Source organism: Hypanus sabinus, chromosome 1, assembly GCF_030144855.1.
Source record: "Hypanus sabinus isolate sHypSab1 chromosome 1, sHypSab1.hap1, whole genome shotgun sequence".
Lineage (NCBI taxonomy): Eukaryota > Metazoa > Chordata > Chondrichthyes > Myliobatiformes > Dasyatidae > Hypanus > Hypanus sabinus.
Genome location: NC_082706.1, coordinates 206,288,213 through 206,304,133, shown reverse-complemented (window position 1 = coordinate 206,304,133; position 15,921 = coordinate 206,288,213). Strand labels below are relative to the sequence as shown.

At 42.7% G+C, this 15,921-nt stretch overlaps 1 protein-coding gene across 2 annotated transcripts in view; it reads right to left on the bottom strand.

Moving 5' to 3' along the window:
• Positions 1-3,229: 3,229 nt before the first annotated feature.
• vps41 (VPS41 subunit of HOPS complex) overlaps positions 3,230-15,921 on the bottom strand; it is a 217,226-nt gene continuing 204,534 nt past the window's right edge. Inside the window, exons 27-29 of one of the 2 annotated variants that reach the window (XM_059984628.1) lie at positions 15,766-15,810; positions 10,323-10,402; positions 3,230-3,730 (exon numbers count right to left, since the gene is read on the bottom strand). In XM_059984628.1, coding sequence (XP_059840611.1) covers positions 3,668-3,730; positions 10,323-10,402; positions 15,766-15,810 — 188 coding nt within the window. In that variant the 3' untranslated portion in view covers positions 3,230-3,667. The remainder of the gene's footprint in view (positions 3,731-10,322; positions 10,403-15,765; positions 15,811-15,921) is intronic. The other variant, XM_059984635.1, reaches the window with a different exon arrangement.

Sequence of the window (15,921 nt, the reverse complement as noted above, 5' to 3'; positions counted from 1 at the left end):
AGTGTGCCAGAGGTCTGTGAGTGCCAGAGAGGAGGAGTGAATGCCATTGCTAATATAAAGGTTGCTAAGTCACCTGGACCAGATGGACTACATTCCAGAGCCCTGAGAGAGGTTGCTGAGGAGATAACAGATACATCGGTCATGATCTTTCAAGAATCACTTGATTTGGGCATGGTCCCAGAGAACTTGAAGATTGCAAATGTCACTCCGAGGCAAAAGAAAGAGAACTGTAGGCCCCTTAGCATAACCTTTGGTTGGGAAAGTGTTGGGAGTCTATTATTAAGGATGAGGTTTCAGGGTATTTGGAGACTAATGATAAAATAAGTCAAAGTCAGCATGGTTTCTGTAAAGAAAAATCTTGCCTGACACATCTGTTAGAATTCTTTGAGGAAGTAACAAGCAGGCTGGACAAAGAAGAGACAGTGATATTATTTACTTGGATCTTCAGAAGGCGTTTGATAAGGCGGAACACATGAGGCTGCTTAACAAGATTAAATCCAATGGCGTTTTTGGCATACTGGCATGGATAGAGGAATAGCTGACAAGCAGAAGACAGCAAATGGGAATGAAGAGAGCCTTTTCTGGTTGGCTGCCAGTGACTAGTGGTGGTTTCTCAGGGGTCAGTATTGGGACCGCTGCTTTTCACATTGTTTGTCAATGATTTGGATAATGGAATTGATGGCTTTGTGGCAAAGTTTGTGGATGATACAAAGACAGGTGGAGGAGTAGGTAGTGCTGAGGAAGCAATGCGATTGCAGCAGGACTTAGACAAATTGGAAGAATGGGCAAAAAACTGACAGTTGGAATACAGTGTTGGGAAAAGTATGATAATGTATATTGGTAAAAGGAACAATAGTGTGGACTATTATCTAAATGGGGAGAAAATTTAAACATCAGAGTTGCAAAGGGACTTAGGAGTTCGCAGGTCGAATCTGTGGTAAAGAAGGCAAATGCAATGTTGGGATTTATATCAAGGGCGATAGAGTATAAAATCGAGGAGATAATGCTGAGCCTTTATAAGACACTAGTCAGGTTGCACTTGGAGTATTGCCCACAGTTCTGGGCCCCGTATCTCAGAAAGGATGTAATGTCGTTGGAGAGAGCCCAGAGGAGGTTCACAAGGATGATTCTGGGAATGAAGGAGTTAACATATGAGGAGAGTTTGGCAGCTTTGGGCTGTACTCAGTGGAATATAGAAGAATGCGGGGAGATCTCATTGAAAACTACTGAATGTTGAAAGGACTAGATAGGGTGGATGTGGAGAGGATGTTTCCTCTGGTGGGGTAATGCAGAACTAGAGGGCCCAGCCTCAAAACTGAGGGCCAACCTCTTAGGACAGAGGTAAGGAGGAATTTTTATGTCAGAGAGTGGTGAACCTGTGGAACACTCTGCAACAGACTGCAGTGAGGCCAATCCGTGGGTATATTTAACGTGGAAGTTGATAGTTTCCTGATCGATCAGGGCATCAAAAGGATATGACGAGAAGGCAGGTGTATGGGGTTGAGTGGAATGGGCTGAATGGACCAATTCTTTTTATTTAAATATATTTTTATTGAAGAAATGACACAATGGCCCAATTCTGTTCCTACATCTTATGGTCTTATACTGTGACCTGCAAATAATGGACTCCTGAATCTGCTGTGACTGGTTTCGTGACTGTTCAGTTCTGAATGTTATTTGCTGAATTTTATTATTTGCACAATGTTATTTTTCTGCACATTGAGTGCTTGTTTGTCTGTTTTAAATTAGTTCTATTGGGTTTCTTTGCTGTGTGGCTGCTGTAAGGAGATGAATCTCAAAGTTGTATACAGTATACTATACAGACTTTGATAACAAATGTACCTTTTACTTCTTTTCTTAGATTCAACCAAATAAATAAATAACTGTAGAATCCTGAAGAAAGGTCTTGGCCTGAAACATCGACTGCTTATTCATTCCCATAGATCTACACTTCTACAGGTGTGTAGTGGACAGTGTATTGACTGGATCATGACTTGGGATGGAAGCACCAATACCCTTGAATGGAAAATCCTACAAAAGTAGTGAATATGGGCCAGACCCTCACGGGTAAAGCCCTCCCATTCATTGAGCACATCTACATGAAACAGTGTGGTAGGAAAGTAGCATCCATCATTAGGGAACCCCACCACCCAGGACATGCTCTTTTCTTGCTGCTGCCATCAGACAGAAGGGACAGGAGCCGCAGGACTTCCACCACCAGGTTCAAGAACAGTTACTACCACTCAACCATCTGGCTCTTGAATAAAAGGGGATAACTACACTCACTTGTCCAATCATTAAGATGTTTCCCACAATCAATGGTCTCACATTAAGCACTCTTTATCTCATTACCCCATGTTCTCATTATTTATTGTTATTTTATTTATATTTGCATTTGCATAGTTTTTTATCTTCTGCACTCTGGTTTATCTTCCATTGGTCGTGTTATAGCATCAGAATCAGGTTTTTATCACTGACGTGTCGTGAAGTTTGTTAATTTAGTAGCAGCAGTACAATGCGATATATGATAAATATATAGAAAGAAAAAATAAATCAATTACAGAAAATTAAGTATATATATATATAGATAGATATATATAGATTGAAAATGGTGGAAAAACAGGAATATATATTAAAAAAAAGACAGGTTCAAGCAACACACACACAATGCTGGAAGAACTCAGCAGGCCAGGCAGCATCTGGGAAAAGAATATAGTCTATGATTCGGGCCAAGAAAATCATGTGGCAAGACGGGAAGAGTCTGTTCCTGAATCACTGAGTGTGTGTCTTCAGGCTTCTGTACCTCCTCCCTGATGATAATAATAATAAGAGGGCATGTCCTGGGCGATGGGGGTCCTTAATAATGTACGTTGCCTTTCTGAGCCACCGCTCCTTAAAGATGTCTTGGATACCACGGAGGCTGGTACCCAAGATGGAGCTGACTAATTTTACAATTTTCTGTAGCTTCTTTTGATCTTTTGCAGTTGCCCCCACCCTGTACTGGACAATGATGCAGCCTGTCTGAATGATCTCCATTATGCTCTTAAAGTATAGTTACCACTCGACAGTTTTCCTGCCACAGGAAAATGAATCTCAGCATTGTATATGGTGACATATGTGTACCTAGATACTAAAATTTACTTGAACTTTGCCTGACCTGCTGAGTTCTTCCAGCATTTTCTGACTGTGTTCCAGCATCTACAGAATCTCATAAGAAAACTACTCTGAGTTGAGAATGTAAAGAACAGCCATTTAATCATTAGGTTTTTCATACAAGTTTACAATATTTGTAAGTTATCAAGCGCACTTCAGAAAAACTCAACTCTACATACATATTTATACAGAACACAAACTACTGCTAAAACATATACATTTTATGTATTTATATAGAACAGAACTATAATTACAAATGCAAACAGAGTTGTATCTTTAACATGCCTCAATGTTCTTAGTGAAAAGGTCAAAGCTGTTGCAAGAGTGACAAGAAGAGGCTGGAGAACATTTTGTATATGATCACATGGTTTCTGCAAGCGGATTCTGCACAAGGTGGACGATTTTAAAGTGATGTTAATCAGGAGTTAATGCTTCACGACTGAAAATGACCTGTATTGCAACAATGCAGCCAAGGTTTTAAATTAATAGTTGTTCGGCAAATTCATCTCGGGGTTTAAATTTCACTCATTCCGCTGCCAGGCCCTCGATTTTTTGCACTGCAGATGTTACAGAACTGCTTATGAAAAGAAAAAAAGACTCACATGTTAATCAGTGGTGCACCCATAAAGAAGAAATTACATTTGTTTTAAATCTTAGGTGTTAGGACTAGAAATAATAATGAAATTTGTAACCTTTAGTAGTCTCCAGTAGCCAGAATGGGAAGTTGAAAAAGACAAAAGAAAGTAGGGGAGAAATGACCAGAGTGTGGAGAAATCGATATTCGTGCAATCAGTTTGGAGGTTACCCAGATGGAATATGAGATGTTGCTGCTCCAACCTGACTGTGTCCTCATCCTGGCAGTGGAGGAGGCCATGCACTGACATATCAGAACAGGAATGGGAAGTGGAATTGAATTGGGAAGACACCAGGAGATCCTGACTTTTGTGGCCAACAGATCAAAAGTGCTCAATAATAGTCCCCAATCTGTGATGAGTTTCACCGACATATAGGAGGCTACAATAAATTACTCCGACAGACTCTCAAGTGAAGTGTTGATATTCTGATGTTCTTGATATTTATTGTTGTTGTTATTATTTCTTTCTTTTTGTATTTCACAGTCTGTTGTCTTTTGCACACCGGTCGAAAGCCCAAGTTGGTGTGGTCTTTCGTTGATTCTATTATGGATTTATTGAATATGTGTGCAAGAAAATGAATCTTGGGTTGTATATGGTAATAATATGTAGTTTGATAATAAATTTGCTGTGAACCTGGAAGGACTGTTTGGGGTCCTGAATAGTGGTGAGGGAGGAGGTGAAGAGGCAGATGTAGCACTGTCCCATTTGCAGAGATGAGTGCCAGGAGGGAGATCAGCCGGCAAGGGAGATACATTGAGAGCAAACTCTGTGGAAGCTGATTCCTTTGGAACTCTCAAACTACGAAAATCCTTTCCACTAATGCAAAAAATAGCAGACACACACAAATGTTTGCTAAGATAATTTTATTAATATCATTATTCATGGGTCTTTTGAGTTACTTTTATTTTACTGAGGGAGGTACAGGAGCCTCAGGACCCACACCGCCAGCTTCAGGAACAGTTATTACCCCTCGACCATCAGGCCCTTGAACCAAAGGGGATAACCATTCAACTTCATTTGCCCCTTCACTGAACTGTTCCCACAACCTTCAAGGACCTTCACCTCATATTTATTGCTTATTTATTTATTATTATTATATTTTTCTTTTTATACTTGCACAGTTTGCTGTCTTTTGCACACTGGTTCAAAGCCCAAGTTGGTGTTGATTCTGTTTTGGTTGTAATTCCACAGAATCCACTTAGAACGGAGATGAGGAGGGGTTTCTTCAGCCAGAGGGTGGTGGTAGATCTGTGGAATTCATTGCCATAGGTGGCTGCAGAGGCCAAATCATTGGGTATGTTTAAGACCAGGGCCTCGATATCGCTTGAACCCAAGGTTCCCTACACTTGCTATCTTTACCTTTTATTCTGAAAGGCACATAGAAGCTTTGTAATATCAACATTTTATATTTGAAGGCCTCCCACTTCCCAGGTACACCTTTGCCAGAAAACACATCTGCCAGATGATTTCTGACACCATCAAAACTGGCCTTACTCCAATTTAGAATCTCAACCCATGGACCAGACCGATTTTTTTGCATATTTACTTCGAAACTAATGGCCCTGTGGTCACTGGATGCAAACTGTTTCCCTGCACACATACCCCATCTCATTCCCTAGCAGCAGATCCAATACAGCACACTCTCTCTTTGGGACTTCTAGGTACTGATGAAGGAAACTTTGCTGAACACATTTGACAAACTCTATCCCATCAAGTCCTTTTACAGTATGGGAGTCCCAATCAATACGCGGAAAGTTAAGATCACCTACTATAACAACCTTATGTTTCATGCAACAGTCTGCGATCTCTCCACAAATTTGTTCCTCTAAATCCCGTGGATTGTTGGGTGGTCTGTAATATAACCCCATTAACGTGATCATACCTTTCTTATTTCTCAGTTACACCTATAATGCCTCCCCAGTCAAGTTCTCCAGATGGTCCTGATGGAGCACTGCTGTGATTTTCCCTGACTAGTAACACCACCCCTCCTGTTGCATCACATCTAAAACAACGGAACCCCAGAATATTGAGCTGCCAGTCCTGCCCCTCCTGCAACCAAGTCTCACGAATGGCGACAATGTCATAATTCCAGGTGTTGATACATGCCCTGAGCTCACCTAACTTTCCTACGATACTTCTTGCATTGAAGTTTACACAGCTCAGGACACTAGTCACACCATGCTCAAACTTTTGATTCCTGACTTTGTCTGATATCTGCCTCCACAAGCTCTCCACTAACTCACAGAACATAAGATAAAGGAGCATGTTTGTATCATCTTCCTTTTAGATTACTTTTTCCTCTTTGGGTGGTATATATCCTGTGTCTTCCAAATTGCTTCCAGTAGTTCCAGCCATTGCTGCCCTGCCGTCATCCCTGCCAGTGTTCTCTTCCAGTCAACTCTGGCCACATATTTCCTCATGCCACTGCAATTCCCTTCACTCCACTGTAATACTGATACATCTGACTTTAGTTTCTCCTTCTCAATTTCAGGGTGAATTTGACCATATTAAGATCACTTTCACCTGAAGGTTCTTCTACCTAAACCTCTCAAATCAATTCCGGTTCATTGCATAACACCCAATCCAGATTTGGTGATCACCTAATGGGCTCCATAAGACCGTTAGACATAAGAGTGGAATTAGGCCATTCAGCCCATCGCGTCCACTCTGCCATTGCCAGATCCCACACGACCCCGGACACCTGCCTTCTCACCATATCCCAATGCCCAACCAATCAGAAATCTATTAACTTCCGCTTTTTAACATTGTCCTTTTGACATGCGTTTTCTATCTCCCATTGTAACTTGTAGGCCACATCCTCAATACTGTTCAGAGGTCTGCATACGCCTCCCATTAGGGTAGTTTTACCCTTGCAGTTCCTTAGCTCTATCCACAATGATTCAACACCTTCCAACCCTATGTCAGCTCTTTCTAATTTGATTTGATTTTTTATGAACAGAGCCCCACTGCATCCTCTGCCTTCCTGCCTTCTGTTTGGTGCAATGTGCATCCTTGGACATTAAGCTCCCAGCTATAATCTTCTTTATGCCATGAATCAGTGATGCCCACAACATCATACATGCCAATCTGTAACCGTGCTGTAAGTTCATCGACCTTATTCCATATACTGCGTGCATTTAAATATAACACATTTGGTTTGTAGTCACCGTTTTCAATGTTGTCCACCTTTTACACTGCAATTCATCCCATTGACTGCAATTCTTCACTATTGACAGCCTCTCCTCACTACACATTGCCTCTGTTTGTAAATCAACTACCTCATCTTCAGCACCATCATCTGCCTTTCCTATGCTGCTCAAGGACACTAGTCACACCATGCTCAACCCTTTGATTCCTAACTTTGTCAGAGATCTTAACAACATCTGCCTCCATAACCTCTCACCAACTGTTCTGGCATTCTAGAGCCCATCCCCCTGCCACTCTAGCTTAAACCCCATTGTGCAGGTAAACAAACCTTCCTGCTAGAATATTTGTCCCCCTTCAGTTCAGGTGCAAAGCATCCCTTCTGTACAGGTCCAACCTTCCCTGGAAGAGTCCAATGGTCCAAAAAGCTTATGCCCTCCCTCCTACACCATCACCTTAACCATGTATTAAACTGTATAATCTTCCTAGTTCTAGACTCCCTGGCACATGGCATGGGTGGTAATGTTGAAATCACAACCCTGGAGGTCCTGCCCTTTAACTTAGCACTTAACCCCCTGAACTCCTCCGCAGAACCTCGTCATTCGCCCCACCCATGTCACTGGTACCTTTATGGTCCATGGCTTCTGGCTCTTCACCCTCCGACTTAAGGATGTTGAGGACTCATCTGAGATATCCTGGACCCTGGCAGCAACATACCATCCAGGAACCTTCTCACCCACATAACGTCCTGTCCGTACTCCTAACTTACAAATCACTTCTAACCACAGCGCGCCTCTTCTCCCTTCCCTCCTGAGTCACAGAGCCAGACACCCAACCACTTGGCCTTGCCTCCCTCTGTTAGGTCAACCTGTTGTTCGGGGGGACGGGCACAGGGGTACTCTGCAATGGGTTCTTAACTCCCTTCCCCTTCCTGACTGTCACCAATTTTCCACTGTTCTGCACCTTGGGTGTAACTACCTCTCTCTATATGTCCTATCACCCCTTCAACCTCCTGAATGATCTGGAGTTCATCCAGCTCTAGCCCCAACTCCTTAATATAGACTGTTAGAAGCTGCAACTGGATGCACTTCTCGCAGTTGTAGTCGTCAGGGACACTGGAGTCTCCCTGCCATCCCACATTCCGCAAGAGGAGCATTCAACTATCCTGCCTGGCATCCTGCTCTGTTGTCCTAACTGAGCAAATATAAAGAAGGGAAGGAGAAAAAAACTTTACCTCAGCTTTTGGCTGACTGAAACTTCCCTTCACTGACGCCTCAAGATCATTATGTCCACTCTCTCCGCTCAGACTATGGCCACAGCACTTGCTTCTGCCTTCCTTTAATTTGCTCTTGCTAATCAATCCCAAATGCTGATTGGTTGCTGGCCAGAGCTCATCATGCTGCCACAATCTGATGCTGCCTTTTTCTGAATCAAATCCTCTCCTCCCAAACTTCTGATGTCTGGATTGGTTGCTGGTCAAAGTACAAAATGTTAGAAGAGCAAGAGCTTATTTACATTCATTCTAGGCAGCCTCGAACCCAATGGCATGAACATTGTTTTCTCCATACGGTAAATGTTCACCTCCCTCCTCACCACTGCGCTCTCTTCCTCATCTGACTATTACCTTTCCCTGTGCCTTTCTCCCACAGTCCACTCTCCTTTCCCATCAGATTCCTTCTGCTCCAGCCCTTTGCCTTTTCCAGTTATCACCTCATACCCACTCCTCCACCCACCCAGTCCCATCTATCACCTTCCAGCTATCCTCCTTCCCCTCTCTTCACCTTTTTTATTCTGGCATCTTCCTCCTTCCTTTTCAGTCCTGAAGAAGGGTCTCGGCCCAAAACCCTGTTCATTTCCATAGATGCTGCCTGACCTGCTGAGTTCCTCCTGGACTTTGTGTTTGTTGCTGAGGATTTCCAGCATCTGCAGATTCCCTTGCGTTTCAATTCTGCAGATGCTGGAAATCTTGAGAAACACATACAAAATGCCGAGGAACTCAGCATGTCAGGCAGCATCTAAAGAGGGGAATAAGCAGCCGATGTTTCAGGCCAAGACTAATTATCAGGGCTTAGACTTGCCGAGTTCCTCCAGCATTTTATGTGTGTTAATTGAGGAAAATGTTAAGAAATGTAAGACATGTTAAACCAAGCCCAACTGAGGATCCTTCATGTTGTCTGAATAAAAAAGACAATCATCTATGCTAGTACAGAGCTTCTCTCTCTCTCTCTCTCTCCTGAAGCGCTACAATGTGGTGTCCGTACTTGGCTGGAGCCTGGCCTCTCCTGTTGGTGCTGCGCTGCTGTGTTTGGGTGGTGGAATGACAGGCTGGATTGTGTGTGTCTGTACACTGCCGGGAGTCTGTACATTGATTGCCGGACATTGTCACTCAGGGTCTAGGACTATACAAATGTTTCCTCTTTGAGTGAATATGCTTCTTTGCTCACTTTTTTGAATTACGTTACTTGCAATTTTGAATGTTACTTGCTATTTTGAAGTTTGCTTACTATTTTGAATGTTCTGTACCTGGCCTCAGAGATATGCTGTCTCATTCAGCTGTATCGATGTGTGGTTTGAATGATAATTAAACCTGATTTGATTTGATTTTAGCCTTGTTGAGAGAAAAAACATAATTTATATGAATGAGCAAAAGGGGAAGAAATTGGAAGCCACCACTGTTTTGCAACATACAGCTACAGATGATTATAGGAACATTTTGATGTAAATGCATACATTCCCGTAATGTGGCTTTGAAAGACATTGGCCAGACTGCACAGAGTAATGTGAGCAGTTTTGAGCCCCTTACCTAAGAACAGGTGTGCTGGCATTGGAGAGAGTCCAGAGGAGGGTCTCGAGAATGAAGGGGGGAGGAGCATTCGATGACTCTGGCCCTGTACTTGCTGGTGTTTAGAAGAATGGGGGGGGGGGGGGGAGATCTCATTGAAACCTATTGAATATTGAAAGGCCTAGATAGAATGGATGTGGAGGATGTTTCCATTGTGGGGATATGTAGGCACAGTCTCAAAGTCTCAAAGTACACGGATGTCCCTTTGGAACAGAGATGAGGAGGAATTTCTTTAGCCAGAGACTGGTGAATCTGGGGAATTCATTGCCACAAATGGCTGTGGATTTCAGGTCATTGGGTATATTTGAAGTGCAGGCTGATAGGTTCCTGATTAGTCAGGGCGTTAAAAGTTATGGAGAGAGAGCAGAAGAATGGGGTTGAGAGGGATAATACATCAAACATGATGGAATGGCAGAGCAGACTTGATGGGCCAGATGGCTTAGTTTTGCTCCTATATCTTACAGTATATGGTCTAAATAAAAAGTAATATTCCACCAACAGACTAGGCCTTTAGATGTTTACGTAAAACATTATAGTGAACAGCATACCATGCCTGGGGAAGGAAGGCAATCCTTATGAAAGATGTGTCGACAGTAGAAGACCACTACACTGAACGGTTTTGCAGCTTCTGTAATGAGCAAACACAAAATACTCAGTTATTCACTCTCCACATGAAAATAGCCAAGACCCACGTGCAAATAAATCAAAGGATGCACAAAGTCACGATGCTGAAGGTGGAGCCATGACTGAGTAATGCCCCCTAACTTTTAAGCTTGCTGGTCACAACTACATGGATAGGTTGAGGAAGGTAGGGCTCCTCTCTTTGGAGTGAATGAGGATGAGAGGAGACCTGATTGTGGTATACGAGATGATAAGGGGCACAGGTAACGGGGATAGCCAGAGGCTTTTCCCAGGGTGGAAATGGTTAATGCAAGAGGGCATAAGTTTAAGGTGATCGGAGAAAAGTAGAGGGGGGGATGTCAGAGGTAAGATTTTTACACAAAGAGTGGTGGGATTCAATAATAAGACCATAAGATAAGAGCAGAATTTAGGCCATTCAGCCCACTGAGTATACTCAGACATTCGATCGTGGCTGATTTATTATCGCTCTCAACCCCATTCTGTTGCCTTCTCCCTGTAACCTTTGAGGTCCTGACTAATCAAGAACCTAAAAACCTCCACTTTAAACATATCCAGCAACTTGGTCACTTTCCAGATAATTTCTGATACCATCAAAATTGGCCTTTCTCCAATTCAGAATCTCACCTCACAAGAAAAGACCCCTTTATTCCCACTCTCTGCCTCCTGCTAATTAGCCAATGATCGATCATGCTGGTATCTTTCCTGTAATACCATGGTCTCGTAACTTGTTAAGCAGCCTTATGTGTGGCACCTTGTCAAATGCCTTCTGAAAATCCAAGTACACAATATCAACCGATTCTCCTTTCTCTATCCTACTTGTTATTAGTTGGTCTATAAAAAACACCCAGTAGAATTATTGGCCCCCTCCTGTTCCAAACTTCCACCCACAGAGACTCCGTAGACAACCCCTCCATTATTTCCTCCTTTACTACAGCCATGACACTATCTCTGATCAACAGTGCCACACCCCCACCTCTTGCCTCCCTCCCTGTCCTTTCTGAAATATCTATAGCCTGGCACTCGAAATAACCATTGCTGCCCCTGAGACATCCAATTTGTCAGACAAGATTTTCCCGAGGAAACCATGCTGACTTTGGCCTATTTTATTATGTGCCTGCAAGTACCCCAAAACTTCATCCTTAATAATGGACTCCAACATCTTTCCAACCACTGAAGTCAGGCTAACTGGCCTATCATTTTTTTTTTCCTCTGCCTCCCGCCCTTCTTAAACAGCAGAGTAACATTTGCAATTTTCCAGTCCTCAGGGACCATTCCAGAATCTAGTGTTTCTTGAAAACTCATTACTAATGCCTCCACAATCTCTTCAGCCACTTCTTTCAGAACCCTGGGGTGTACATCATCTGGTCCAGGTGACTTATCTACCTTCAGACCTTCTAGCTTCCCAACACCTCTTTAGTAATAGCAACAACAATCACTTCTGCCCCTGACACTCTCGTATTTCTGATATACTAGTGTTTTTCACTGTGAAGACTGACGCAAAATACTTCACACAAAATAAGTCTTTCTATCTTTCCTTTCGGTTAGTCCTGACGAAGGGTCTCAGCCCGAAAGGTCGACAGCGCTTCTCCCTATAGATGCTGCCTGGCCTGCAGTGTTCCACCAGCATTTTGTATGTGTTGTTGTTTGAATTTCCAGCATCTGCAGATTTCCTCGTGTTTGCTCTCAAAATACTGACATTTCTTTGTCCCCTATTACTACCTCTCATGCGTCATTTTCTAGCAGTCTAATATGCACGCTCGTCTCTCTTTTACTCTTTATATATCCAAAAAAACTTTTGTAACCACTTATATTATTGGCTAGCTTACCTTCATGTTTCATCTTTTTTCTCTTTATGACTTTTTTAGACAGAGTTGCATTCTGTTGGTTTTTAAAAGTTTTTCCATCCTCTAACTTCCCATTATTTTTCACTATTTTATATGCCCTCTCTTTCTGCTCATGTCCTCTTCCAATCAAATCTGGCCAGCTCCTTTCTCATGCCTCTGTAATTCCCTTTGCTCCCTTAATACTGATATTTCCGACTTTATCTTCTTCCTCTCAAACTGCAGGGTGAATTCTATCATACTATGATCACTGCCCCTTAAGTGTTCCTTTACTTAAAGATCCCAAATCAAATCTAGCTTATTGTGCAATATCTAATCCAGCACTGTCTTTACTGTCATGGGCTCAATCACAAGTTGCTCTAAAATGCCATCTTGTAGGAATTCTACAAATTCCCTCTCTTGGGATCCAGCATCAAACGTGATTTTTCCAATCCACCTGCATATCAAAATCTCCCATGACCATCATAACATTGCCTTTTCTATTTCCCATTGAAATTTACATCCCACATATTAGCAACTGTTTGGGAGCTGTGTAAAACTCCCATCAGGGTCTTTTTACCCTTGCAATTCCTTAACTCCGCTCACAAGGATTCTACGTCTTCTGATCCTGTGTTCCCACTTCCTAAGGATTTGATTTCAGTTTTTACCATTTGAGCCATCCCACACCCTGTCTACTTGCCTATCCTTTTGCTACAATGTGTATCTACCAATTATGATCTTCTTTAGTCACGACTCAGAGATGCCCACATCATAACTACCAATCTTTAACTGGGTTACAAGATCACCAATGTCATTCCATATATTAAGTGTATTCTAATATAACACCTTCAGTCCTGTATCCATCACCCTTTTCCACTTTGCCCCCATGTTGCCATAGATTCTGTTTTCTCTTCTGTGTTCATATTTATTAAGATTTTAATTGTGTTCAATATGTTTATTGTGTGCTTTTATGCTGCATTGGATCCAGAGTAACAATCATTTCATTCTCCTTTACACTTGTGTACTGATGAATGACAATAAACAATCTTGAATCTTAAATCCTCACACTTCAAATTCCCTAAATTATTTAAATCTGCTTGGGAAGGAGTGTTTGCTGCAAGCGTAACGTGTTCCAACGCCCACTCACTGTCTTCCACAAACTGCCCTGAAAATCAACAGATTCAACAACAGAAAGGAGTTGAAGGAGAGAACCAAACACTGGAGAAACAACAAATGATATCAAACATTTTTGCAAAAGGAAGATTGAGTTAGAGTTTAAAAGAAAAATGAGGCCCAAGCTTATCATTGTTCAGTCATAAACTCACCGGGCGCAGAGTAACCATACGAAAAATAACTCTAGCAGGTTAAACGGGATTTGAAATCAATTCGGGAAACATGGAATGGTGTAGGGGTGTCTAGGACCAGAAGGAATAGCCTCAGAATACAGCAATGTCCCTTTGGAACAGAGATAAGGACGAATCTTTTAGCTGAACCGGTGGAATTCATTGCCACAGGCAGCTGAGAAGGCTGAGTCAATGGTTCAGCGGTTCAAAGGTTCCATTTGATATCAGAGAATGTATACAGCACACAACCTGACATTTTCACTCTTCACAGACATTCACAAAACAGAAGGAAAACCTCAATGAAGGAATAACAGAAACAATAGAACCCTGAAGACCACCCTCTCCCACCCATGCCCAGGCAGCAGCAAAACATTAACCATACCCCCACCGCCTCAGTAAAAACATCAACCCCCACCCGACATGCATGCAATAGCAAAACCGTTAAAGAGACCATGATCCTTCAGTTCCTCATTGGGTATATTTAAAGCGGAGTCCTATAGGCTCTTGATTAGCGAGGGTGTCAAGGTTACAGAAAGTAGGAAGGAGAATGGGGTCAGCCATGATTGAGTGTCAGGGCAGACTCGATGGGCTCAATGGCCTAATTCTGATCCTGTGTCTGACGGTTCGAGGTGGGCAGAGTTGAGAAGGTGGCAAGAGACTGCCTCTTCAAACTCATCGGTGACAAAACAGCTTAATTCCTCTCTGTAATGTCTCTTTCTTCCTTTTTCAAGGTGGTTGGGGTTCTATCCATGTCCTGATATGCAAGCGGCACTCAGACTGCATTTCTTTATTTTATGGCGGACAAGTTCCCATTCCTGGAGTTTGTCGGCCGATCGTTTTCCGACATTTTCCAGGCACGGCTCGGACGGTGGCATCTCTGGGGTTCGACCCTGCAAGGCCCTGTGGATGATCGATTTCAGGCCTGTGTTGCCGACTGAGGTGTCGCGGGAGGTGGAACATGAGGATTTCGCTGCGGCAGATGTATGGGAAATCGATGCGGCAGACTGTAATATCGTAACAGGGATGTCAGTCTCCCTTTCGCTGTGAAAATGGGTGATATATCTCCGTGCCTTGTTGACTGCAGATACAGTCTCTCTTTGGCTGCTTTGCTGCTACTCGGGGGGTGGTGGAGTGCTGATGCTTTTTGCTGATACGGGCGGGGGAGGGGAACAGGGGGGCTTTGGGATTCTAACATTTTTCTGTCGTTCATTCTTTGAGGTTTTTGTTTCTCGAGGATGCCTGCAAAGACTAAGTATTTCAGGCTGTATACAGCATTCATTCTCCGATAATGAATGGAACCATTTGATTTGATTTTATGGTCTGTGGTTCTGAGATACAGTGAAAAGCTTGTCTTGTGTACTGTGCACACAGATAAAATCATTACACAGTGCACTGAGGTAGAACAAGGTAAAACAATATCAATGTAGAATAAAATGCATAGCTACAGAGACAGGGCAGTGCAGGTAGACAATAAAATACAAGATCTTACGGTCTTACGCAACGATGTTTTCTATGGTAGGCCAGCTAGGAACTTTGCCCACTTGGAAACCTGGCACAATCTGTACCTCAGTGGAACAGATGGGCATTGAAAATTTGAAGACGAGTGCAAAATGGAAATTTTCAAACAGAGTTAAGTAGCCAGGTGCCCTGATCAGTTAGATGTAAGTAGGTAACAGGGGAAGACAGTTAACATATTTTAAATGCAAAGGCATATTAAGGGGGCAGCACGGTAGTGTAGTGATTAGTGTAAAACTTTACAGCACCGTTGACCCAGGTTTGATTCCCACTGTTGTCTGTAAGTAGTTTGTACGTTTCCCCCGTGACCACATATAGTGCATTTCCACTGGGTGCCCGTTCCCTCCCACATTCCAAAGATGTATGGTTGAGTATAATTGGTCACACAGGTGTAAATGGGTGGAATGGGCTCTTTGGGTCGGAAGGGCCAGTGTAATGAATTGATCTGTATGACTGGTTTTCAAGAGGGGTTTTTCACTGCACCTTGGTAAATGTGTCAATAATAAACCAATTTACTAATTGACCTAGTGAATAATGAAAGGAGGTGATTTTATTTTTTTTTTATGTTGGTCAAAACAGGTCACAATAATGTTCCATTAACTTAAGATTTACCAGACCAACTTTTCTCTCACAATTTCACCAACCCTCCGACCAGCTAAAAGGGCACCTACCTCCAGGCAAAATGGGAGAATGGCATGATCCACAAATGCTCTCTTCTGTAAGAAAATAGTGATTATTGTACACTCTGCTGCAGAATCATTTCCAACACAGATCTGAGCCAGAAGCAATCATATACAGAATCATAAAACTGGACAGTACAGAATTGT